At 44.6% G+C, this 27,518-nt stretch overlaps 1 protein-coding gene across 2 annotated transcripts; it reads left to right on the forward strand.

Annotated features, from left to right (window-relative positions):
• Positions 1 to 1,327: 1,327 nt before the first annotated feature.
• Bsdc1 (BSD domain containing 1) lies at positions 1,328 to 27,378 on the forward strand. Of its 2 annotated transcripts, XM_020173983.2 has the most exons (11): positions 1,328 to 1,368; positions 1,633 to 1,693; positions 7,385 to 7,501; positions 11,046 to 11,213; positions 12,627 to 12,681; positions 14,966 to 15,081; positions 15,485 to 15,553; positions 15,715 to 15,793; positions 16,645 to 17,121; positions 23,973 to 24,076; positions 25,893 to 27,378. In XM_020173983.2, exons 1-11 carry the CDS (start codon positions 1,358 to 1,360, stop codon positions 25,923 to 25,925), a joined length of 1,290 nt encoding a protein of 429 aa, XP_020029572.1. In that variant the 5' UTR covers positions 1,328 to 1,357; the 3' UTR covers positions 25,926 to 27,378. The 2 variants fall into 2 exon arrangements, with proteins under 2 accessions (XP_020029572.1, XP_020029571.1); XM_020173982.2 differs by having other exon boundaries at positions 1,338 to 1,693.
• Positions 27,379 to 27,518: the final 140 nt, after the last annotated feature.

Genomic DNA, 27,518 nt, shown 5'->3' on the forward strand with positions numbered 1-27,518 from the left:
AAGTCAGGAGGGCATGGCATCCTGAAAGCTGGTGAAGAAGCCTTTGGGGGGAGAAGGAAGAGGTCACCTGGGTCATGTAAGATGCTGATGGGTCAAGAAAGATGAGAATTGAAAATAAGCCAATTGCTCTTAGGGATCTTAAAAATGTTATTTCAATGGCTTGTGAGGAGGTTAAAAACCCAACTGAAGGGAATTCAACAGAAATGAGAAAGAAGTGAGAGACAATTCAGTGAGAGACAATTCAATTTTCCTGTAGGTAAAGGGGAAAAGAGAAATAGTATGGTGTCAAGAGAGGGCTGGTTTTTAAACTGGGAGTGTTGGTGCACATCTATAATCCCAGCTCTTGTGAGGCTGAGGCAGCAGGATCTTGAGTTCCAGGCCAGCCTGGGCTACATAGCAAGACCCTGTCGAAAACGAACAACAAAAAACCCGTGTTTTTTTAAAAAAGTGTTTACTGTTTACTTGTTTTTAAGAGGGAGAAGTAACAATATGTTTGACAGGCAGGAATATCTCATTAAAGAAAAAACCAAATAGGGGGAGCAATGGGAGAATTTACTAGCGCTATGTCCTAAGGCAGACTATGGGATCAAGTGGAGGGGTTGACCTTAGGCAAGGCACATCCTTTGAAGGAGGCAAGGCAGATGGTGGTGCTGTGAATTTCCGAACCCCCAATTCAATGGAATTCAATCTCCCTCCTTCAAGCGGTGTCGGGTTTCTAGGAACCACATTCAGTTCGTGTTGTTTTGAGCTGGGCCCCCAGAGCTGTGATATGTGAATATCTGAATATGTGTCTGCCTCTCCAAAATCCTGGAGTCCTCCAACGGCTGCCTCAAAGACATCTTTTAATTTTCCTCCAAACTCTGGCCCAGAGTCCCGGCAGTCTGCGTATGTTGAATTAGCCAAGCCGCTACGCAGCTGGTTTCACAAAGGGGGGCGGTCCTAGCCCTGCGCTCCAGGATCCAGACGTTCGAGCCCGACCCCCTCCCTCTCTCCCTTCCTTCTCTCTACTCTCAATTCGTGGTCCAGCCAGCCAGAAGCACAAAGCTAGCCCACCGAGGCCACTGAGTCCACGTCAGGCGCTGCAGAGAAAGAGCCGAGGTTGGAGGGGGCGGGGCCTAGGAACGGAACTGAATAAGGATTGGGCCGAGAATTCAGAGGCGGGATTTAAAGGCGAACTCGGGACTGAGACTGGAAAGGGCTCGGGGAGGCGGGGCCTAATGATTGTGCAGGGTGGGGATTGGACTGAGGGCGGTGCCGGTTCGAGGACTGGACCGCGCGCTTCGGGGCGGTGCTTGAAGGGGCGGAGCCGTGTCGGAAGTCAAAGGTCGGTAAATAGTGGTGATGTCATGCGGGCAAGATGGCGGAAGGGTGAGCCCGTCGTTCCGCTCTCGGGCGTTGGGGCCTGAATTCTCCTAGGGTTGGGGTGCTGTGCCTGGGCGCCTGTGGGGAACAGGCGATGAGCCCGGGGACGGACGGAGCTGAGATGGCAGAGTGGAGCTGCAGTGTGTGGGGTGGGAAAGCGGCCGCCGAAACCTCGGCCTGCGGGCCACATCGGAAGGGGAAACTGAGAGCCGATCTTTGGGAGGGCAGGAGTCGCACCGCAGGTCCCCCAGATGTGTCTGTCTTCCACAGGGAGGACGTGGGGTGGTGGCGGAGTTGGCTTCAGCAGAGCTACCAGGCAGTCAAAGAGAAGGTAAGCCGGGCCAGCGCCCTTCTTCCCCTGGCCAGGCCTGCGCCGCCTTATTGCAATCTGGTCCCCCAGCCCTGCCCGACTTTTGCGGGCTCCTGGCCTCCCTGAGGCTAACCTGGGTCCTTCTTTTAGCCCTTATCTGCCTATGGGCCCTGACGCCGACCAGTGCCATAGTAGCCACAGTGAAATAATGATTTTTTTTTAGAAAGCTGAAACAACCCTTTCCTGGGAATCCATAGGAAAGAGCAAGTTATTCCTGCCCAGCTCTCTGGTGGAAAAGAGGACATTGGATATATAGGCCTTGAAGAAAAAAGATCTAGCAATGAAAAAACTTACTCCTATAGTCATTGGAGTATTAGAGTATATGCCAACCAGCACTCTTGACAGGTCCCGAGAACTTAGCCAAACAGATGCAGTCCTGGGCCTTACAGAACTCAGAATCTAGTGGGGAGAGAGTCGTCAACCAAATAGTCAAATAGCTGTTTAATTACTGTTGTGCTAAGTACTGTGAAAGGCAAGTAACAAATATCTTGTCTAGTCTCAGTAGTCAAGAACATGCCAGGGAAGGTGTTGAGGAGAAGGAACCCAATCCAGGCCAACCCGCCCCCAACAGGTGAAAAGCAAGAACCCAGACCAGAGATAAGCTCAGGCATACACAATGGTGCCTGATGAGTTCTGTCTGAGTGGTTTACAAAGTAGGGCAGAAAGATTGATAGCCAAGAGTGGAGACCCTTGAAGGCTTAAGCAATCCCTGTTCCACAAACCCTACTTGACCCTGCCAGTGGGCAGCGCCAGTGTTCAATAGTTTCTTTAAAACAGCCCAACTAAACTGTGGGAAAACTTAATTAGTATTTACCTCAAGCAGGTGGGGTGAGTCTTGCTTCAGGGAAGACTCCAGGAAGCTTCTGACCTCATTTAATTCAGCCCTCTACTCTGGGAGCATTTTTTTCCCTCCCTTGACATAGGTACTTCTGGGCAGCCTCTCAGCTATCACCCAGTAGTTGTGAAGGTTCCCTGATCTGTTTATGTTGTTGATGAGGACTTTACTCTAAAGTTTAATGTAAGAGACCCCAATGTAGCATGTTCCCTGTTTAGAGCAATTTCCTGGAAGGAAGGTGACATTCAGCAAGTGTTGGCATGAGAGCCTCCTGTGTGTTTCTCAAGGCTGATCTTACAATAACTCATGAAAAATGGGTAATTGGTCAGCCTTCCTTCTTTGTTCCTGGGGAATACCCAATTTAAAGCAAGGGGTGATGGGTGCTGTTTCTGCCTTTTTTGAAAGAGAAGACTTAATTTTCTCTTCTTTAGCTGTATGAATTTGGGCAAGTTATTTAAGTTCTCTAGGCCTCAGTTCCTCAACTGTAAGATAAAAATAATAACTCCTACCTAGTGGGATTGTTACTAGGATTAAATGATAACATACATAAAGAACTAAGAATAATGCCTACTACATTAAGTACTGTGTAAGTGTTAACTATTTTTATTAAGTGCTGAGGGTGATGGGGAAACTCTTAGGCATTAACACCAGCCCATTTTTCCTCCAGTTTTTCTCCTGGCCTTTTGATGTTTTCCTGGCCTTGCTTTCCATCCTGACTCTTGCTCCATCTGGGCCATTGGCTTCCCTACTCCTTTAACATTCATTGCCCCAAAGCTAACAACTCTGAGAGGCTGCCGTAATTTCCTTTCTCTGCTCCTTACCTCCTCCTATCACTTCCTCCTATGTATGTACACATGTTTCCTCAAATGCACATTGTTCTTTGTGTCCATCACAGATTGCTGAACCTCTTCTGGACTTGAGCACTCCCCAACAAACCTGTTCAGGCTCTAAATTTGCTTCTCCTCCCCTTCAGAAACTCTTACCTCAAGTCCCTGTTCAATAACTTTGTCCCTTTCATTTCCAGGAGACAACCTCATGTACTTTTTCTTTTTTTTTTTTTTTTTTTTGGTGGGCCTGGGATTTGAACTGAGGGCTTCATGCTTGCAAAGCAGGTGCCTCTGCCACTTGAGCCACATCTCCAGTCCATTTTGCTCTGGTTATTTTTGGAGATGAGGTCTCACAAACTGTTTGCCTGGGCTGGCCTCAAACCTCAAGCCTCCTGATCTTAGCCTCCAAAGTAGGTAGGATTACAGGCATGAGACACTTGCACCGGGCTAACCTCACATACTGTTTGAAATTTGAGGTCAACAAGCGTAATCTTGCTTAACTCCCTCCCCACCCCTAAAGCCACCATCTATAAACTTATCTGTAGTCACACTCAGCTTCATCTTCCACTTGCCAAATTCCGTGGGTGGTTTTTGGCTCTTATCTTTCTGGACCTTTCTGCTGCATTTGACACTAGCGATCACTCTTTTTCCTTGAAACTCTACACTTTTGTGACATGATTCTCTCTTAATTCTCCACATACCTCTCCAGAATTTCATTTCCTAACTGATGATGACCTCCTTTTCCACTGCCTGACTCTTAAAGGTGGAGTTCTCTTGTCCTCAGTGCACTGTTATGTTCACTCTTCAGACTTCCTGAGTGAGCTCCTCCTCTTCATGTTAAAGTGACTCCTGGTTCTTTTACCTGAGTTTCAATGTTTGAGGATAGCTCCTATTGGATGACTGTCCTACATAGCTATCTATCCTAAATATCCTATGGTCACCTTGGATTCTGCATGCCCAAAGTCATCACAATCTTTTTTTTTTTTTTTTTTTTTTTGGCAGGACTGGAGTTTGAACTCAGTTCCTCACACTTGCTAGGCAGGTGTTCTACTGCTTGAGACACATCCCCAGCCCCACAATCTTTTCTCTAAACCTGCTTCTCTTTCAATACTTTGTCTCTTAACTGGTAGCACTCCTAGTATTTCTTGAATCCATCACATCTTCCATCCTTAGAAGCACTATCCTTGTTCATATTCTTATTTTTCTTTTCAGTGTTATTGCAATAACCTCCTGGTTGGTCTTCTTCCCTCTTCTAATCTTGTCACTCTTGAACCATCCTCCATGCCAGTCACTAGAGTGACCTATTGAAAGTGAAAATCTCATCATGTCCCACCTGCTTCAAACTTTTGTCAACATCTCCAGCTTTATTTCTGCTTTGCATTTTATGTTCATCAGGACTAAAATGCTTATAGGCTTCAGTAAACCCCATGTCCAGACTTCCTTAGCCAAATCCTATTCATTCTACTTTTGTGGGGAGGGAGCAGTATTGGAGTTTAAACTCAGGACTTTGCTAGGCAGGTGCTGTGCTACTGGAGCCACACCCCCAAAACTTTTTGCTTTAGGAATTTTTCAAATAGGATCTCACTTTTATGCCAGGGCAGGCTTAGATAGTGATCCTTCTATTTTTGTTGCCCACAGAGCTGGGATGTGCACCACAATGTCCAGCTTTTTATTGGAGTTTGTGAAATTTTTTGCCCGGGCTGACCTCAAACTACAGTCCTCCTGATCTCCATCTCCAAGTAGCTAGGATTACAGGTGTGAACCACCAACCTTTGCTCCTATTCATTCTTTAGCACCCAGTTCAGTACTCCTTTCCCAACCTCCTCATAATATGCTAGTCATTACTCTGCCTTTGCACATCAGTTTATTATGTGAGCATTTTCCCCAATAGTCTGTGACCCTCTTGAGGGTCAACGCAATGTCTATTCATGTTTGGCTCCTAGAGCTCACAATCTAGTGGGGGAGACCCCCATTCATCAAATAGCCACGCAGATGGTTATATAGTTAAAATTGCCTTCTTACATGTACATTTAGCAAGCAATAGTTTTTGAGCATATATTATATACCAGGTCCTGTGTCAGATACCAGGGGAGCATCAGTGAGTAAAACACATGGATTTTGCAGTGAATCATGAAATTCACAGTTTATCCAGGAAGGCAGACACTGAACGAGTAAGATAGAGTGTGAATATGATAAATGAGATGAGCAGAGAGATAATCGGGGCAGGTGGCTGAGCCTGAGGAGGCATCAGAGAAGCTTCTCTAGGGAAGTGACATGGAAGCATAGACTTGAAGAATGAACAGGAGTCAACCAGGTGAAAGGGTTTATTCGTGTATCTGTTCACTTGTTGGTTCTGAGGAGTTAGAATTATGCTCTCAAGGAGAACAAATACTCTGTTCAGATTCCTTAAGGTAGAGAAGATGCTAGGGCATTGAGAAACTTGAGGAAGGGCAGTTGGAGCTCAGTATCAGGACCCAGTGGTGGAGGATGAGTCTACAGAGGCTAGATTTTAGAAGCCTTGTGAGTGAAGGTAAAGATATTATTCTTGATCTTGGGATAGTCTGTAAACATTGAAGAATGTGAAGCAGGGCAACTTGGTCTGCCCTGACCCACAAAGCACCCACTGGGTGTCATAAAGAGAGTGTAGTAGAGGTATCTGATCACAGCCGGGGAGGAGTCCCGATAAAGGAGCAGGTTGGCCTGGACTGAGGCATTGATGAACAGAGTGAAGTAATAAATTACCCCTCTAGCTCCACATCGGAGACTACATGATCATTAATAAATAACTAAGTTAATAAATAAACCTTCTGTCCCCAATTAAGGAGTCTGGAGTCTGATAGGAAGGCACGGTTCCTAACTCTTCCCCACTACCTTGCCCAGAGAAGCCTCTAGTTTATACATGACACTGTTCTACTCACAGACTTCTCAGGCTGATAAGAAGTAGGTAGGTCCTTCCCAGAAAAACAAACCATCAGAACACTCCTCAAAAACATGCTTTAAGCTGGGTGCCAGTGGCTCATGCCTGTAATCCTAGCTATTCAGGAGGCAGAGATCAGGAGGATCATGGTTCAAAGCCAACCCAGGCAAATAGTTCTCGAGACCCTATCTCAAAAAAGCCCTTCACAAAAAAGGGCTGGATGGAGTGGCCCAAGGTGTAGGCCCTGAGAGCAAACTCCCAATATTAACAAAAAAAAAAAAAAGCTTTAGAAAGTACAGGTGGCCCTGGGAAAATAAGGCCAGATGTAGTGGTTTATTACTATAATCCCAGAATTGAGAAGGCTATGGTGGGAGGATCATAAATTCAAGGCTAGTCTGGGTTACATAGCGAGGCTCTGTCACAAAACAAAAAAAGTATAGGTGATTAATCCCATGTAAGATGAAATGGTCCAGGAAGCTGTCCTGGAGTTGGCGAGCATGATGTAAACAAGGCAAATGAGAAGGCAGCTGAGGCTGTCCTGGATCAAGGTGGCTCAGAGTACAGTGTGAGAAGCAGGTCGGCTCAACAGGAGCAGATGTCACTTAGCCCAGTGAACCTTCATGAATGAACAGAACCCTGGAGTGGTGGAGCCAAGAGGGCCACGGAGAGAATCTGCCCTTCCTTTGATGGAAAAAAAAAAAAATCACTTATGTTGTCATATTATTTGAAATTTCAAAGAAATATGCATATCAAAGCAGACTCTCTGTGCCCCCCTTTCCCATTCTGCTTTTGAGAATCACTGACCTGGTCCACCTCCCATATTTTATAGGGAAAAAAACCCCAAAGACTAAAGGCTTACTATTGCCTGTGTAGTTTGTGAGCACCTAGGCTGAGTTTCCCTGCACTTTCTGCTGTCAGGAAATCCTGTATGGTGGAGTTGGGACAAGTGAGCATTGTTTTTGACCCCAAGATCCCACATCATTTGACATTTCCACATGGAATGTCATGTCATGGAATAAGAACAAATGTGATGGGGCTTGCCAGCTCTGTCATCTTTCTTTGTCTTCCCATAGTCTTCTGAAGCTTTGGAGTTCATGAAGCGGGACCTGACTGAGTTTACCCAGGTGGTACAGCATGACACAGCCTGCACCATTGCAGCCACGGCTAGTGTGGTCAAGGAGAAGCTGGCTGTGAGTACTGTCCATACCTTGAGTGACTGCCCATTACAGCCTGACCTGCTTTGGAATCCTAGTGGGCACTCCCAATCTTTCTCTGGTTAGGTGATAATTTTTTCCCTATTGGGGGAAAATACGGAGATTTTTCCTCTCATTTGGAAGGAATTTGTGTTAAGCAAACAACCTATATATATATGTACACATATATACATATAAATTATTAGTTTTTATCACATCTGTACTGTTTCAGCAAATGTTTTCCAGTAGTAAAGTCTTCATAGAAAATTTAGAAAGTACATATAAGTAAAAGAATGCATAAAAGAAAAGATAAGACTAACCTAGAGACACTGATAATTCCATCTCCCAGAGATAACTATTGATAACATTGGGGAGATGCATCCTATCCCCACGTACATTTTCTTTTTCAAAACAAATCATTTGAATACCATGGGGTTTTTTTAAGGTTTTTGTTATATACTAGGATTTTTGGTTTTTTTTTTTTTTTTTGGTCTTGTCATGTAGTCCAAACTGGCCCTAAACTCATGATCCTCCTGCCTCTGCCTCCCAAGTGCCAGGATTACAGGCCTATACTACTATGCCTGGCAGTACTAGAGTTTGAACTCAGTGCCTTATGCTTGTTAAGCAGCACTCTACCATTTGAGCCACACCCCAGCCCTTTTTGCTCTAGTTATTGTTCTCACAGGGCCTTGTGTCTTTGCACAGAACCAGCCTTGGTCCGCAATCCCTCTACCTTTGTCTCCTGCATAGCCTTGGATTATAGGAGTGAACCACCATGCCCAGCTTCATACCATAATGTTTTTTAACTTACATTTTGACTTAATCATTCTACAGTGTTATAAATGGTGTGGCATTCCATTATGTGTATTTAACCAATTCCTAGTTTTCTATTTTACTTTTTCTAGTGTTGTATGCAGAATTGCAGTGAACATTCTGCTTGCCAAATTTTTGTCTGTTGCCAAAATATTTTCTTTATAATAAAATATTAGAGGGGGGAAGGGTGAGGGAGGAGGACAGGGTGGAGAAATGACCCAAACAATGTATGCACCTGTGAATAAATGAACAAAAGCATAAATAAACCCTTGGTGGCTTTAAAATAAATAAATAAACAAAAAATAAATAAATAACATTTTGGTTTATAAGGCATCAAGTAAAATATATATCTCATTTAAACACTAAAGAAATAAAATATTAGAAGGGGTCATAGGGGAGTACAGTTTTAGAACTTTGAATATCTGTTGCAAAACAGATACGAGAAAATATTCTTATGTACTTCAGTCATGTTTATTTTATGCTAGCTTATGTTTTCACTGGCCCTATTTTTGTTAATCAAAGATCTACAGTAGAATCTTCTGGTTAGATAGGAATTAGATTTAAAGGCAGTGCAAAAGGTGAAAATTGTGAATCATTAGAGATGTCCCTGCACATTTAAGTTTTCAGTGAAGTACAGTATGCTGGTTTTATTTTGTTTCATTTTTGCAGTACTGGGGTTTGAACTCAGGGCCTTCACCTTGAGCCACTCCACCAGCCCTTTTTTGTAATGGGTTTTTTTGAGATATGGTCTTGGGAACTATTTGCCCAGGCTGGCTTCGAACCTTGATCCTCCTGATCTCTGTCTCCTGAGTAGCTAGGATTATAAGCATGAGCCACTGGCACCCAGCTCAAGTATGCTGGTCTTTGTATTACGATTTTTCTGTGAACACTGGAACAGATTGTTATTTCTTCATTTGGTCACCAGTTCAGTCAGTCACCTTGAGATTTTTCATGTTATGAAAAACAAGTTAGTGGGCTTTTTTTTTTTTTTGGTGGTACTGGGGTTTGAATTTGGCCTCACGTTTGCTGGGTAGGCACTCTACTACATGAGCCACATCCCCAACCCCTTTTGCTATTATTCAGGTAGGGTCTTGCATTTGTTCCCCAGTCCAGCCTGGACCACTGTCTTCCTATTTACCTTATGAAGCTGGGGTAACATGTGTCACCACACCCAGCGTTATTGGTTGAGATGGGATCTCACCATCTTTTTGCTAGGACTGGCCTTGAACTCTTTTCCTGCAGATCTCCATTTCCCAAGTAGATGGGATTACAGGCAGGAAATATGGTGCCTAGCCTAAAAAACAAGTTTTGAGGTAGGTGTGTGGTGAGTGTCTATAATTGCAACTACTCAGGATTCTGAGGCAAATCTCTTGAGCCTAGGAGTTCAGGACCAGCCTGGGCAACAAAATGAGGCTCCATCTCAAAAAAAAAAAAAAAGAAAAAGAAAAAAGGGAGGGGAGAAGGAAAAAAGACAGGAGGGTGAGAAGGAAGAAAACAAGTTTGGGGGTTTCTTAGCCAAACTTATTTTATTGAATTCTTTTAAAATACTGTCTGTCTGCTAACCACAATTACTGATAAGCATGAATGACAGACCTTGCTGAACACTATGAGTTAGCCAGTACCAGACACCACTATTTATTTCACTCATTTATCCCTTTTTTTCATTCAGCAAATGATTGTACACCCATGTCCAGGCACTATGATAGGTTTTAGGTTGAAAATGCCTGGGAAGCTGGGTTCCAGCAGCTCATGCCTGTAATTCAAACTACTTGGGAGGCTGAAATCAGGAGGATTGTGGTTCAAGGCCAGCCCAGGCAAATCGTTTATGAGATCCCATCTCCAAAATAACCAGAGCAAAAGGGCCTGGAGGTGTGGCTAAAGTGATAGAGTGCCTGCTTTGCAAATGCAAAGCCCTAAGTTAAAACCCCAGTCCCACCCAAAAAAAAAAAAAAAAAAAAAAAAAATTTGCTGACCATGGTGGTACATGCCTGTATTCCCAAACACTTGTAAGTCTGAAGCTGAAGAGTTACAAGTTCAAGGCCAGTCTAGGCTACATAGCAAGTTCCAGGCCAGCTTCAGTTCCCCATCCCTGCCTACTGGAGGGCATGCTGACCAATCTGGCTAAAGCTTGGTGCCCCAGTACGCTGGTCCCAGGACCCAGGCATGATAAGACTACCTGTTCTTGTTCAAATTTCCCCAACATTTAAACAAAATATCCTACTTCCTGAGCAATAATTATGGGGAAATTACATTCCAATGCTGCTATTTATTGTTTGCCTTGTACCAGGCACTGTCCATGCCTTATTTAGCTGCATTTGACAAATAAGGACAGTGAAACTCAAAGAGGGTTTAGGTCTTGTAATAAACAAGTATTAGAGTACCTTCACCATTCTACTCACAGGCCCTCTTCCCTGCTGAAATGGCATGGATCCTCTCTTACCAATTTTTATAAGCCTAATTGGCCTTAATATTTCAATGAAATAGCCAGTCAAGAATCTCTGCTCCGATTTACACAGGCCTACCTTGGCCCTGTTCTGCATCCCCAGCTGGGAGTGGAGGACTTTGACTGCCTCTTCCTTCTCCAGCCCTGGAAATGTAGTGAAGGGCTATGAGCACTCTTATGTCCTCACACATAGTACCCCTTTGCCCTCCTGATACTTCATCCCCCAGACCCCTGATTGCAGCCTGCTCCTAGGATAATTGCTTCCTCTATTGGTTCTCTCTGCAGACTGAAGGCTCCTCTGGGGCAACAGAAAAAATGAAGAAGGGGTTGTCTGACTTCCTAGGGGTGATTTCAGACACCTTTGCTCCCTCACCGGACAAAACCATCGATTGCGATGTCATCACCCTGATGGGTACTCCCTCTGGCACAGCTGAGCCTTACGATGGCACCAAGGTAGTTCACTGGCAGCTTCCCATATTGATGCCAGGCTTTAACTTCCAAGCACTATTCACAAAAGCAAGACATGCTCAGACCAAAAAGTAAACATGTGTATAACTAAGTTGGAGAACACCAATAAGGATAATTACAGTATTTCTAAGACCATAATTCCATCATCCAGAAAGAAGCCTGATTTCTTGTTAGTATATAACCTTCCATTTCTCTTTTGTTTACAAACATAAGATAGTTTGGGATTTTTTTTTTCTTTTTAACAAATAAGCACTTCATACATGCAATTTTGTTGCCTGCTTTTTTTTAAAAAGAAAAAGTACAACAAATTATTAGCATTTTTTTAACCACCACTTTAATGTCTTTAAAGTCCTACAATGAATTCGTTCAGTATGGCACAACTGGGTTTCTTTCAGCTTTTAACCGTAATGGCAGTGTGGAGAGTGTCTTGGGGGGCATAATTTTCTCCATGTGAGTTATTTAAGACTAACCACTAGGAAAAAATGTACCAGGAGAGAGGGTGTCTTCAGAGCACTTAGACCAACAACTATGGCAGTATATTTGTGTTACATCTTATTTTCTCATCATTAAGTCTATTTCATGATCTGAATTTCTCCTGTTCTCCTGAGTTTACAGTGTGGTGTCATGGCATTTGGGCCTTCATGATACTGAATTTCTATTACACATTGCTGATTTTTCAAGCATGTTTTTCAGTATTAGCATAAGTGACATCACTTAGTGAACATGTGAGTTCTGAAAGTTATTAAATATAAGATTGTAAGTTAAAAACAAAAAGTTATCACCAAAACCAATTGCTGAAGTTCTGTTGCAGACAGCCACATGCTTCATGTAATGCTGAGGAAGGAAGGGGGCTTTCTGTTTATCAACTGAAGTTTGTAGCCCTATTTGGGGGCACATTTTATAGTACACTTGCCAGATTGGCTCTAAAATTAAGAAATTCTTTCCTTTATTTTGGTAGTGGTGTGTATCAAACCCCTGGCTTTGTGCATGTTAAGCAAATAATCTACTGAACTATACCTCCAGCCAAAGAAATTCTTAATGGTTTCAATTTGGGTATAGTTGCATTATTTCATAGTTTGTCCCTATAGACTTTATTAATATAACTGTATTTGACGTTTTTCATATTTCACATGCTTCAGAAGCATTTTATACATATAATTTTATAGCCTGCTTAATTGTATTATCTTAATTCCCAGGGGTGGAATACTAGGTGAAAGACCATTTTTCTGGTAACCCCAGTTTTTGGGTAGCCCAGTGCTACAGTGTTCATTAACAAGTACCCTGTGAGTTTGTTTTCCAACAGGGAAGAAACTGGGTTGTGGTTAATTGGGTACCCTACAGAGTAGGGGTGCTCTCCATAACTACCTCCTCAGAATTTCTGTTCTCTGTTGCTGACAGGCTCGCCTCTACACTCTACAGTCAGATCCGGCAACCTACTGCAATGAACCTGATGGTGAGGGAATAGCAGTGGGGGGACTTGTGGGGCAGGTACACCAAGAGGGATAGATTGTGGGTCCTCTTTGTCTCAAGTAGCATAGGCCAAGTCCCCCTACCAGAGCTGGACCTGTGTATGTGTACCTTACGCCCTATGGGGTGGATTAATGATCCCTTTCCTACCTGAACCCCAGCTGTCTTCACTCTAGCTCTGAACTCTGCAGAGACTTTGCTTCTCTGGTTCCTCCTTTCTGCTCAGCCTGTCTCTCAGCCCTGCTGCTTTGCCTGCCTTCCCTTTGGCTCCTGTTCACTAAGCCCCTGTTGCTTAAACTCCAGTGCTGCCCCCTCCAAAAAAAAGGAAGGTCAGGGCTCATTACAAAGTCAACACCCACTGTCTACTTGCCCAGCCCTGGGAGCCATGACTCTGCCTTCTCCCTCTGTGGAGTTACCTATTCTGGACATTTTTTCATGTAAATGGGGTCCTACCACATAAAGTGCCAGGCACCAGTTGCTCATACCCGTAATCCTATCTACTCAGGAGGCAGAGATCAGGAGGATCACGGTTCGAAGCTAGCCCCAGGCAAATAGTTCTGCAGTACCCTATTTAGGAAATACCCATCACAAAAAAGGGCTGGAGGAGTGGCTCATGGCATAGGCCCTGAGTTCAAATCCCAGTACTGGAAAAAAAATTGTCGAGTGACTGCTTCTGCAAAACGATGGGTATTTGGACCAAACGCAGCGTGGAGCTTAGGAAGTAACACTTGAATTCAGGCTTTTTTCTTGAGTTTTTTTTTTTTTTTTTTTTGGTGGCACTAGGATTTGTACTCAGAGTTTCACGCTTACAAAGTAAGCGTTCTGCCACTTGAGCCATACCTCCAGTCCTTGAATTAAAGTTTTAAGAGTGAATTAGAAGTAAACTAGTTTTATTTTTAGAAGTAGAGAAGGGTATTCAGGCAAAGGGAACAGTATGCTTGAATAGGGAGTCCCTAGCTTTTTGGTGACCCTGGATTAGAGTATACATGAGGTAATGAAAGCAACCAGAGTGCTATGGAAGCCAGGATGGAGGTGGCTTTGTGTGCGAAGTAAGAAGCTTGAATTTGGTCCTAAAAGACTTACAGTAGTGGGTCTAGACCTTTTGTTAGTCACAAAGTCCTTAAAAAATCTATTAAAAATTACAAACCCTCTCTCTACAAAATTTTGTGTGCAATGTAGGAATTCTTTGACCCTTTGAAGATCATCTGTGGACTTTAGCTTAAAAATTCCTCTTGTAGAGAACAACTTTTGGAGGGTTTTTTTGGTTTTGTTTTGTTTTATGACGGTTTGAACTCAGGGCTTCATGCTTACTAGGCAGGCACTCTACCCCTTGTGTCACACCTCCATCTCCAGCCCTGTTGTAAGGTTTTAAGGCCTGAGGTGATGAGGTTTTGCATTTTGTAAAGCAGCCCTTGAGGCCGTGTTATAAAGGATGAAATAGAGACAGAAGACAGGAAGATGAGGTAGGAAGCTTGGTAAAAATTCCCATGTCAGAGGTAAGGCCAGAGTGTAGGAAAAGGCTGTTGGAATGGAGAGGAAGGTGTGCATGTAGGGACACTAAAGAAGTGGAATTAGAGCAAGTGAGGAGAGGAGTCTAGGATGATCCTTCAGCGTCTGATAGATAACTGTGGGAAGAAAAATGAGCACATGTGTTTGCAACTGGATCTGGAGCCCAGAAAGATAGCATGGGTTACAAAGAGAGTCAGTGGGAGGAAAAAGTTGAAATTCATGGTTTAGTGATTATCTTGAGAGAAAATAAAAAGTGAGAAGAGATAAGGAAAGGAAAAGAAAATGAGCCCGTGAAGACTCAGAGCAACCAGAAAAGTGGGAGGAAAAAAACAAAAAAATGAGAAGCCAGAGAGAAGAGAGCTTCCAGAGGAAGGCAGTAGCTCCTAGTCAGAAATGGTAGCACAATTACATGAGGGAGGACAGAGAAGTGGCTATTGACTCTGGCAACACAGGTCTACTGGTGACCTTAGAACAGCTGTTTCAGAGAGGGGAGGTCATTGTCCAGTGCAGTGGACTAAAATGCCATCAGGATGTAAGAAAATGGGAACTACAGCCTTTTCTGGAGATCACTTAGTGTCATACCCTCATCCTAGTAGGGCCCACCTACCTCTTCACCCTGCCTAATCAACCACCTTGGACCAAATGAAAAAAAAAAACCCTTGTGCTTTCCTTGTTGTCCAAATCCAGGCTTAAGTATGTCTGTAGGTCATGTTCTTTCTCCAGACCCAGGGAACTGACTATCAGCGTCTTTCCCTCTGCAGGACCCCCGGAATTGTTTGACGCCTGGCTTTCCCAGTTCTGCTTGGAGGAGAAGAAGGGGGAGATCTCAGAGCTCCTTGTAGGCAGCCCCTCCATCAGGGCCCTCTACACCAAGATGGTGAGGGCCCAGCCAGCAGGACCTCAACTGGTTCCAGGCTTGGGTTGGGATGTGGGAGGGACATGTGCAGTAGAAAACCCTGTAGAGTAAGACCAGCTATGTCTTGAGCCAAGAATCTGCATGGAAGAGGCTGATTTGACAGGCATCTGGCACTCGGTGAATGGTGAGAAATGGAAGGGCGAGCAAAGCCTGATGGGAATTCTTTTTTCCTTTCTTGGCCAAGCTGGGGCAGGAAAATGGGTCCAGCTGAAACTGAGGTACAGTGGAAGGGCTTTGGCAATTCCTGCAAAGCCACTTCCTATATCTGAAATCCAGAGCACGTGGGAGTAGACTGATAAGGGTGGGTACACAGAGCCCATACATACACTTCCAAATTGTCACTTCCTCTTTCCCTTTCCTCTAGGTTCCAGCAGCTGTTTCCCATTCAGAATTCTGGCATCGCTATTTCTATAAAGTCTACCAACTGGAGCAGGTATGCTGGACTAGCTTGGGGAGGTACCTACTCAGCCCTGGGGGAAGCAGGCTGAATTTTGTAGAGGCAAGAAAGGAGACAGGGTGCCAAGCTTTCTGGGGTCAGTAGCAGTACTGGGAAGAGAGTACCCTTACTGCTGGCCATTCCTCTTTCACCCTCAGGAGCAGGCACGGAGGGATGCCCTGAAGCAACGGGCAGAACAGAGCATCTGTGAAGAGCCTGGCTGGGAGGAAGAAGAAGGTAAGGTGTCCAGATGTGTTCGGCAAGCAAAAGGTCTGTTTGTGGGACACTCAGGAGGCCTGGAGAGACCCAGAGAATGGGTAGGGAATGGGCATAGTGTATGTTCTGAGCATAGGTAGAAGTAACAAGGGGATGTCAAACAAGGGTGGTGGAACCCTGAGCTTAGGTTCAGAAATCATGTGTGTCTGTTGGAACAAATTGCTCTGCTAGCCATAGACCAGCTGCTTCATGGTCACTGGGGAGCACATTGAAAATCCAGATTCCCTTCCCCACCTCTTAGATAAGACTGTAGGATTTTGGCCCAATTAATAAGCTCTCCTGGTACTACTAAGAGCCAGTCAGGTTTGGGAACCACTGGGTTAGGGAGGGAGCTAAGCATCCTCTACCTGGTAATTCAGCCTAGGCCAGCATGTTAGAACTACTCTGATGAGATATTTGCTTTTATTAAGTGCTTATAATATATGTTCAGCCTGTGCTACGAGCTTTTCATGTGTAGCCCTTAGCACAGCTCCATTATCCCTGTACTGAAGTTAAAAGTGAAGTGGCTTGCCTATTCATACTTCTAGGATATAGCAGGGCCTGACCTGAGCCCAAAACCAACCCACTTTCAAGCCTTGGCCTTCTAATCTCTTACACTATCTTGGGCAGTATTGTTACCAGCCTAACATGGTCCCATGGGTAGGAAGGACTTTGACTAGCCAGGGAGTATCTACAGAAGAACTGCGTTGGAGTGGATGAGGGAAAAGGTCCTAGTCTTCATTGGGATTAAGCTGGGTAGGATCTGACAGTTCCATGGTTGCCTTGTGCTGGCTAGGTACACTGCCCTCTTTTTTGTACCTTTATTTCTACAGAGGAATTCATGGGCATTTCACCATCTCCCAAAGAGGCAAAGGTTCCTGTGGCCACAACTTCAACATCCCCTGAAGTAATACCTGGTCCCCAGAGCCCCTGTGAAGAGACTGCAGTGACTTCTATGGAGCCTCCCACAGAGGTGACTCCGTCTGAGAGCAGTGAGAGCATATCCCTCGTGACACAGATTGCCAACCCTGCCACTGCATCTGAGGCACCAGTGCTGCCCAGAGACCTGTCTCAAAAGCTGCTTGAGGCATCTTTGGAGGAACAGAGCCTGACTATGGATGAGGGCGAGACTGGACCCCCACCACCAGTTCCCTCTAAGCCCCTAACCCCTGCTGGCCGCACCAGTGGTCCAGAGCCCAGGCCTCCAGCCAGAGTAGAGACTCTGAGAGAGGAGGTGCCTACAGACTTACGTGTGTTCGAGCTGAATTCAGACAGTGGGAAGTCTACACCCTCCAACAATGGCAAAAAAGGTAGGTCTGGAGGTTCAGGGGATTGTGTTGACAGGGCAAGTGAGAGTTGCTACCTTATAAGGCAGATATGTCTCCTTGTGCCTTGTCACCATTCTAGGAGCAATTTCCTTCATTTGTGATACTGATGAGGAAGACAGCTGCTATATATCGAGTGTTTATTACTGTATTTCATCAAGTCTAGCATACACATGGTCTGTGAAAGGAGGATGCATCTTACAGTTGTTGAGATCTTAAAGTCAACGAAGTGGCCAGGTGCCAGTGGCTCACACCTGTAATCCTAGCTACTCAGGAGGCAGAGATCAGGAGGATTGAGGTTCAAAGCAAGCCTGGGTAAAAAATAGTTCACAAGACCTTATCTTGAAAAAAACCTATCACAAAAAAGGGCTGATGGAATGGCTCAGGGTATAGGCTCTGAATTCAAACCCCTATACTGAAAAAAAAAAAAAAGTCAACGAAGTAAAGTTTTGCTAGGCTCTGGGTTAAATATTTTTCACTTTCATCTCACAACCCAGTGAGAATGGTATTATTGTCTTCATTTTATAGATGAAGAAAGTAAGACTGAGAAATATTAAGTAACTTGCTCAAATTCACCTGATGGCAAGCCTAGAATCAGACCCAAGTCTATCTAATCCAACAGCCATTCCTGTAACTAGTACACAGTGCTGATTTCTGTCCTCTGGGGCAGTTCAGCCTTTTCCTGGGTTGAGAATGCTGTGATGTTGATGTCAGGGGTCTTCTGCCCTCTGGAACCTTGGGAAAATCAGTTTCAGTGTCCCTAAGTCTTCATTATTACTAAGCAATATGTATATAAAACTCACACAGTTTAAAAAAGAATGAAACGAGTGCCTATGAACTTAGGTGATACAGCTTCAGTAATACAGCTGTAGTTTATCTGTGTAATGGAGTTTTAGACTGGGGACTCCGAGTTTATGTCAAAGAGCAACTTCTTTAAATCCAGAAATTAAAGAACAAAGATAGACCTAAGGTCAGCTTTTTTTTGGTGGTATGGGGGTTTGAATTCAGTGCTAGGAAGGTGCTCTACCACTTGAGCCACAGCCACAGCCCCAATATCAGTTCCTTTGTCACTTTTAAAACCCCTCTCCAGAAACTGCCAGTTGTTAGCAAGACCACCCTTCCCCCCTTGGTACACATGCTACTGTTGTTGCCAACACTTAGTACCAATCACAGCCGTAAAACTTGTCCAGCAAGTGAGGCCTGGCCTGCTGCACGTAAACAACTGGTTTGCTGCAGTGGATGGGAATTGGGCCCACTTCAGTCCTTCCCTGCTCCCTGATGAAAACTTCAGGATATCTAGTTTCTTAACATGGTGCTTTCCTTCTGCCTGGTTCAGTGAGGTCATCCATTGAGCTCCTCCTACCTGCTCTTTATGAGACACTGAGGGGGGAGGGGCAGAAACGGCAGTCTTTGTGATGAAGTATGAAGTGGTATGGGACAGGCTTGATACTGGAGGTGTTCAGAGAAAGAAGGAATATGAGCACCAGTGGTGTTTCACCGAGGAGACAGGCATTGTATAGGAGAGGTGGAGAGTTGGGGCAGGTGCTGGGAGTGGTAGTCCAGGCTGAGGGGGTATGTTTAAGGGGTGGTGACCAATACCCCCTTTTCTATATTGTCTCCTGGGAAAGGGAGGTACAGGAAGGCTGGGCAGGCTGCTTCTTAAATAGAGCTTAAGAACTTAACGTCATAAGCTGGAATCAAAATTTTTTACTGATGCCATAAAGCAGCAGACCACAAGAGGCTAAGGGCTCAGGGTCTGGGGATCATAGTTCTGGGTTCAAATCCCAACTTTTCTCACAAGCCAGTGATTTCAGAAAAGTGATTGAGCTTCTTTAAGCCTCTGTTTACTATGCTATAAATTGAAGTTAATTGTTTTGTAATAAACCTCAATCAGGAAAGAAATTTAGGTAGAGCTCTGCTTTGGAGAAATGATGGCAGTAATAATAGGCAACATTCTTTGAGCATTTTCTGTGTGTTTAGACCTATGCTAAGCACTGGATATGTGTATCATTCACCCTTCACAAAAGCCCTCACATCTGTGCAGTTCCTCCTGCTTTTTTTTGGAAAAGGAACTAAGATCATTCACCCTGAGATCACTAAAATATTTAGAAGAGTGTGATAGTCCTGTAGGAGAGTGGAATAATACATCATGGGCCTGAAAGGTACAGTAAAGTTACTGAGTGAGTGGCACCAGGGCCCCTTTGAGATGGTGGAAAGGATTTTAAGTGAAACCAGTCAGCCCTGTTGTACTTTTTTGTTTGTTTTTTGAGACAGGGTCTCACTGTGTAACCCAGGCTGGCTTCAGATTCCCAATTCTCCTGCCTCTGCCTCCCAAGTGCTAGGATTACAGGCATGTACCACCATGCCCAGCAGCCCTGTTGTACTTTTATCCAACCACATTCAGTAGGCACAGAGCAGATGGGAAGTTGGATTTAACTAGAGCTCAGGTTTAGCTGGGTAAAATCAATAGAGGAAAAGGAAAACGTCCCAAGTATATGTAAGAAGTGATCAGAATGATGGCTCGTGGAATTTTAGCTGGGTAGGAGAGGGAACAAAGGATAGTGAAACAGAAGGTTAAAGAATTATAGGTATTTGGAACTGGGCTGCAAAGAAGGGTGATCAGAAAAAATTAGTAACAGTTGGAAATAGGATGAAATTATAGGGGAGATGCAACAAAAGCTCTCAACCACTCTGTTATGCTACCTCTCATGCACTTGGACCATGCAAAAAGAAGAGTTGATGCAGAACCACCCCCAAATCAACTGTAGTTAGATGGGGGAAGCTAGGGTCTTGGACTAGGCTGGACAATACAAATATAGTAGAGGGAGGAAATTTTTTTTTTCCCCTGTGTTCTTGTGGTTTGGGGAGTTTTTTGTGGTCCTGGGGCTCAAACACAGATTCTCATGAATGCTAGGCAAGCACTCTACCACTGAGTCACCCCCCAACCCTGGAAGGAAATCTTAAAGGGAGTAATGGTGCCACTTGTGGTACATACTTATAATCCCAGCACTCCAAAGGCAGAGGCAGGGGGATCAGGAGTTTGAGACTAGCTTGGGCTACAGAATAAGATCCAGGCCAGCCTAAGATATATAGTGAGACCCTGTCTCAAAAAAATAAGTTCTGTGGTGTAGCTCAGGGATAGAGTGCTTGCCTATCGCTGCAAGGTCCTGGGTTTGATCTCCAATGTGGCAAAAGGGGAAAAAAAAAAGCAGAGATTTGGAGACAGTGACTTCTTTTTCCTCTTGTACCTACCTCTTAGGATGACATGAGTCTTGGTCTCTGGGTAGTGCAGCAGAGTCTCTTGGGGTGGCCTAGCATAGGGTCTCCCAGAGTGATACCTGTCATTGCAGACTTGCTCCCACCTGCATTTTGTCCCAGGACTTATCTGCTTAGTAGGGGAGGGGAGGTTGGGGCAGGCCTGTCACCTGTAGCTCTGGGTTGAAGGTCCTACTTCACCATTGACTATAGAACCTGGGAGCTGTTTTTGTCTTCATTTATCTTAGGAAGCAGAGAGCCAGTTATACAGAATCAAATGAACTGTGACCGCACTTTGAGGTTAGTAATAACCTGAAAACAGAAACAAACAGCAAACTCCATCAATGAAGTCTTAAGTTAAGTAGATCAGGTCTGTGCCACGTGCACAGTGTAATGGAGAGCTTAGCAATCTCCTCATGTGACAGTACGAGATGGTGGGAGGAGGCCTATGGCAGAACACCCAGACTCCCATCTGACTCTGCTGTTGAAGTCTTCATTCTGGCATGTGTAAATTGGGACTGATGATAACTAGCCCAGAGGAGCATGTGAAATGCTCCAGAAATGTTTGCTGATACTCTTGCACTGCTGGGAAGGTCTACCCTAGCATTTAAGCCTAGAGAAGAGGGAGTTTCAAGTCCCAGAGACTAGGAAAAATGTCATGGTCACAGCCACAGCTCTTAAGTGAGCTTTTGACCTACAAGAAGCTGCACTGACGTATGAGTGCCACCCAAGGCTCCTGACAGTACAGGGAGATTTAGATTCAGGGGTCAGTACTAGTCTTGGATGCAGATCTGCCCTGACTTGCCATGGGACCATGCACAAAATTACTTAGCTCTGAGACAGAGCTAAGTAGTTAGGCCTCTGAGACAGGGCCTTTAGAAGAAGTATGGTCCATTTGTTAAACAGCAATTATGTGCATACATAACTGGCACTTGACATTCATACCTCTAATTCTAATGCCATTGTTTCTCAGGTCTCCACAGAATCACACAGGTACCTGGGCCACTACCTAGACTTGCTGAATCTCAGTGGAGGCCAGGGAAAGGGGAAGTTAGAAATGTGCATTCTAATAAGCTTCTCCCATGTTTTTTGCAAAGAAGGTTCTTTTATCATTTTATAGACTGAAACCCAAAGTCATTTGCCCAAGACCGCACAGTAGATAGAAGAGCAATATTCTGCCTGGCTCTGTGACTACACCACTTGTGGAGAGGAAGAGGGAACAGAGCATTCTGAGCAGAATGTGGAGCAGGGCAGCTATTTGTATAGTTTGCTTCTGCTTTTTTTTTTGGGGGGGGGGGTGGGAGTGAGGACTGGAGTTTGAATTCAGGACTTTGAGCTTGCAAAGCAGGTACTCTACCACTTGAGCCACACCTCCAGTTCATTTTGCTCTAGTTATTTTGGAGATGGGGGTCTCACAAACTATTTGCTGTGGCTGGCTTCAAACTTCCATCCTTCCAATCGCAGCCTCCCAAATAGCTAGGATTACAGGTGTGAACCATCGGCATCTAGCTTACCACTGATAACTTTCACATGTATGTTTTTAATATGCCTATAAAAATCATGCCCAGAGGCAGAGATTGGGAAAATTGTTGTTTGAGACCTGCCTATCTCAACAAACCAGGAGTAGGGACAAACATCTGTAATCGCAGCTATGAGAGGTAGAAGTAGGAGAATTATGGTCCAAGATAAAAACATAAGACCCTAAAGCAAAAAAAAAAAAAAAAAAAAGTGGTAAAGCACCTGCTAAAAGAGCATAAAGTCCTAAATTCTAGCCCTAGTACTGTCAAAAAAGATAAAAAAGCAACACAGCAATTTGCAAAATTGCTTTTATAAGGTAGACCGTCAAGTCACACAAGTCCATCTTTACCCATCCTATAGCTCTGTTTGGCTTTTGAAAACTTTTTTTTTTTTTTGGTGATACGGGGGTTTGAACTCAGGGGCTAATGCTTGCTAGGCAGGTGCTCTACAACATAAGCCACTCTGCCAGTCCTTGAAAACTTTTCTGTCTTACTGTTAGGTTTTAAGTATCATTATAAAAAAGAATAGAAAAATATCCTAAGTAAAGGATAAAAATTTTTAACAAAGTGGTTGGGGATTTAGCTTAGTGGAAGAGGGAGGCTAGCTTTGCAAGCATAAGGCCCTGAGGTTAGTCCCTAGCACCAGGAGGAGGGAAAAAAAGTCATACCCAAGTAGAAATGTTTTCGGCAGTGATGGTCACATTGTAGTTGGCAACATCAGAATCACCTAAAGCAGGAAATGGCAAACTTTGTTTAGGGCCAGATCATAAATACTGTAGATTTCTTTGGCCATATAGTCTGTTGAAACTACTGAGCTCCACCATTAATGCATGAGAGCAGCCACAGATGGCATGTAAACAAATGAGCATGGCTGTGTTTCAAAATTTTGTTACCACAAACAGGCAGTAGGCTGGATTTGATCCATGGGTCATAGTTTGCCAACTGCTGGTATAAAGGGTCCATGAATATTCATTGGGTGCCAACTACCTATTATAGGTACTAAGAATGCATAAGAAAACAAAGTTCCTGCCTTCACAGAGCTCACATTGTAGTCCCTCTATTATTAGACAATAAGCATAGTAAGTCTTACTGCATTATCGGTTAAAAAGTAATACATAAAATGGAAAAAAGAACAACTGGAAAGGTTGTTCTGGAAGTTCTTTCCAGACTGGAAAGGTTATAATTTTTTTCCCCCGTTTGGTGGGACTGGAATTTGAACTCAGGGCTTAGTGCCTGCAAAGCTGAGCTCTTTTGCTTTTACCAGTCCATTTTGCTCTGGTTATTTTGGAGATGGGGGGGGTCTCACAATTTTCCTGGGTTGCCCTTCCTCCCAAGTAGCTAGGATTACAGGTGTAAGCTATCTGCGCCCGACCAAAGGGTTACAATTTAAAATAGGCTGCCCAGGGTAGGTCACATGAAGGTAAGATCTGAGAAAAGACGTGAAGTGAGTGGGGGGGAGTTGGCCCAAGAGATAACTGAGGAGGAGAGTTCATGGTACAGGGAACAGCCACGAAAAGGCCCTAAGTGGAAATGTGCCTGGAGTATGTCATGGAGAGCCAGATCAGTTAGGTAAAATGGAGGGTGAAGAGGAAGAGGCTCATGTTTTTTCTGGTAAATTCCTGTGACTCCCTGGGAGCCTCTGGGCCAAAGTGCTCCTCCACTCTTTAGCAACCTGCTTTTTCTTCCTTAACAATTTGAGAATATTTTACTGTGAATGTTTTTCCACAGCATAACCTTTAAAAGCCACGTTATATTCAATCATCATGTAACTGCACCATCTAGTTTTCTAATTCCCCATCAGTGGACATTCATGTTGATTCTGAGTTTTCTTCACTATGACACAGCCCTACAGTGAACATCCTTTTGGCTAATTTCTTTACTGAATCCAGGATTTTTCCTTAAAGTCCTAAAAGTGAGATTACTGAGCCAGAGTAAAAGTAGATTATAAAGAGTTGTTTTGTGTATTGTCAGCCCTGTTGTATCTTTGCCATCACCTCCAGCTAAACCTCTTTAGGTATCCCCTTCCTGTCCCATTGCTTTTTACACTGTGACTCGTGGTTCCAGGCTCAAGCACAGACATCAGTGAAGACTGGGAGAAGGATTTTGACTTGGACATGACCGAAGAAGAAGTGCAGATGGCACTTTCCAAAGTAGATGCCTCTGCTGAGGTGAGTGAGCCTGATCAGCCACAGACAAGTCAGCCCAGTGATGCCAGGATATGAGACCTTCCCATAAAGCCCAGCTGTCCCCTCAGAATGGTTCTCTGCACCTAACTGAGGTGGCAGGCTGTAGGAAGGGAGGTGAGGCTTCCCACTCAGGCCCAGAACAGTAGGCAGGTTCTGCTTCTTGTCAGTTGTAGGGTAGATGTATGGAAGAGTTCTTGGCCTTAGCTCTGTATCACATTCATGCAAGGACTACTTAAAAATATAGATGGTTAGCAGGGCGTAGTGGTACATACCGGTAATCCCAGTGTTTGGGAGGCGGAAGCAGAAGCACCATGAGTTCAAGGCCTGGGCTATGTAGCAAGACCCTGCCTCACATATATAGATTTAGATATATAAAGATAGTGAAACTTGCCCCAGACTTCGTGATTTATAGTCCCTAGGTGTGGGGCCAGAGCAAGTTCCTGGTCTTGGAGACAAATGACCAATGTGATGGAGAGCAAGTCACTTAACTTTTTCTTCATGTAAAACATGGAATTGAAAATGATACTTATAAACACTTTAGGTATAATCCCTAAACACTTTAGGATATGGGCGCACTCTTGACATTAGTGATGAACAAAACCCATTCCAGTTACTAAGCTCAAATCAGCCTTTTACTTTTATTCTTTGGTAACCTCCCAGAATGAAGTGTGAGTTATTTATCGATTTGTTTATTTTTATTTATCTATGGAACCTAGGGCCTCATATATGCTAAGGCAAGTGTACCACTGAGCTGCACCCAAACCTGAGAGTGGATCATTTAGAATGAGAGGCTAAAACAGTTCGAAGTTCCCACAGCTAATGGGTGACAGAATTGAGACTCCAATCCAGATATGATTGAAGTCAGTGTTACTCCCACTGTCATCTAAGAACCACGTGATTCCTTCTGTCCTGTAATCATGAAGCCATGTAAAGATGTGGGCAGATTAGAGAGACATGTGAAGGGTCTTGTATTTTACATTGGGAAGCTGAAACCTCAGGGGAAGTAATGACCTACTCAAGAGTATTTTGCACCTCTGACCTCACTATACCCATAGTACCTTATCATGCTATAGAGGTTTGCTAGCTTTCTGTGCCTTTGCAGCTCTGTTCAAAAGGTGGCATATATGTGGAGTTGGAAATATAGCTTGGTGATAGGATACTTGCCTAGCCTTCATTGAGGCCCTGGTTTGATCCCCAACACTGTTAAAAAAATAAAAACAAAAAACTTGAGCAGAGTCATTGGCAGAGCACCTGCCTAGCAAGTGTTAAGGCTCTGAGTTCAAACCATAGTACCAGAAAAAAAAAAACTGAGCGGTCATTCTTTATAACCCCTCCTACCAATATCAGCTGACAGCAGGCCAAAAGTAATAAGGCAAAAGAAAGACTAGCCAGGAGTTAGGGTACTACCATGCCACCCTGATTTTAGTCACAGTGTCACTCTCAAGTTTTCTGCCTCACAGGCATGGCCTTACTCTGTTCAGCAGGAGACCAATTCTCCTTAAGGAATTGATTTGATTGGTTCCTTATGACATCCCTTACAGTGTCTAGAGTTGGTTGATGGGAGCACTTCCTTTGGTCTTGAAACAAAGCAACAGGCCCATCCCTCATCTCTGTTCCCCAGACATATTACTTAAAGCCAGAAGTTTACTCTCCCAGCCAGGGGAGGATATGGCCCAGGGGAGTGGGGCACAGCTATCCAGAATGGAGGTGACTGTGCTTAGCAAGGGAAGGTTGGGTCTGGGCTTAACTCAGAGAAGTAAGTGTGTCTGTGCTTTCCATTGTCCCCTTGCATTTGCAGCTGGAAGATGTAGAGTGGGAGGACTGGGAATGAGGGGAGCCACAGCAAGCAGCTCCTCCACCCACGGCAACTTCCACCTCCTTCACTCAACTCAGCCTAGCCCTGGAAGATACTGAGAATGTCCCTCAAATGGCCTCTGCCATCTACAGCTTTGGGTACAGAACTCTGCTGGTCCTTTGGGCCTCTGCTTACACCTTGTGAAGAGGTTCTCTTAAATCCAAAGCCCAGAGCTCTAACTTGTGCCAACCTTAGGATGACCTAAGGGGAAGGACACCTACCCTGTCACCAGAGAGCCTACATTTCTCTGCGGAACACCCACTGTTCCTGGGGACTTCTGGAGGGACCCCAAGGGATAGGTCTAACCCTTCCACATGGATACAGATGAACCACCAGTCTCTTGGGGGAAGCTGAGACAATACTCTGTCCACCCATAAACAGGCAAGGAAGGCTATGCCACCTGCCCTTGGCTAAACAGGGACTTCAAGCACGTTTTAACTCCTGGCCCAGAGGGTAAGAGGCACTTGTCTCTGGGAAATTTGCCTCTCCTGGGAATCTTCCTCTACCCCCACCCCAACCCCAGGTATTTTTCCACTCCTGGAAAGTGTCTCTAGGGTTCAGAATCTAAGACCAAACCCCCCACCCCTGTCTTTTCTATCCTCCAGCCCACACAGGGATGTCCCCATACTTTCCTAGGGCTTCACATCAGATGCACCCGAGTCCTTAGCCCAGCTGTGCCACTGCAAGAGCCTACTCTTGCATTTCTTCCCCTCCCTAAGAAGGGAGGGGGCTACTTCAGGCCCCTCTGTGTGTTGCCTGGCAGGATACTTGGTCCAAGCAGCTACCTACCTTCATCTCCCTGGAGCTTAGGATACAAACCGGCTACTAGCGGTACGGAGTGGTGAGCAAAAGTGAGGACTCAGCCCTCTGCTCCCAAAGAGACATGCTGGGGGCGGACATCCTGAGACTCAGCCGGCTTCTGCAGAGGCTGCCCTTCCTGAAGACAGAGCCTGCTTGTGGCTCGCATTCTCCACCCTGGTAAAGCCGCACTTCTCTTGGGCTTGAGGGCTGCAGTGATTTCCTGGAGACCTTGGTGCTTCATGATGCTGCTCTGATGATTCTTGTATGTAAACTGGTGTGTCCACCAGTGATTTAAAGGGATCGTGGTCAAGGGCACCAAGAGTGGTGGGCACTTCACTTCAAACCTTCAGTGAGGGGGTGGGATGGAGAGAATGCTGAATCTTTTTGATGAGATGGGTTTTTCTCTTTGTAATTATTTCTTTAGTTTAATTAACCTTTTGGTTGTTTGTGCAATATTATATATTTTAAATTATAATGCATCTCCCCAGAGTATTTTATAGCCAGGAAAAGAAAAAAAAAAAAAGATTCTAACAGCTGTTAGTTTTGTAATTAAAAAGGAACGAAAAAAGAACTTTGTTCTGAACCTTTTACAGACTTGCCATAACAGCATTAAAGAGATTCAACAGAAGCTGGAAGATGTCTAGGGATCTGTTTCTGTCCCCCATGGCACCCACACTGGAGCCTAGGCAGGACTTACACTCTGCAGCAGTGACTTCAGGTGGGGATTATAGTGTGGGTACTGAAGAAGTCCCTTGTCCTCACCTCAGA

The sequence above is a fragment of the Castor canadensis genome, chromosome 7 (assembly GCF_047511655.1).
Source record: "Castor canadensis chromosome 7, mCasCan1.hap1v2, whole genome shotgun sequence".
In the NCBI taxonomy this organism is placed as follows: Eukaryota; Metazoa; Chordata; class Mammalia; order Rodentia; family Castoridae; genus Castor; species Castor canadensis.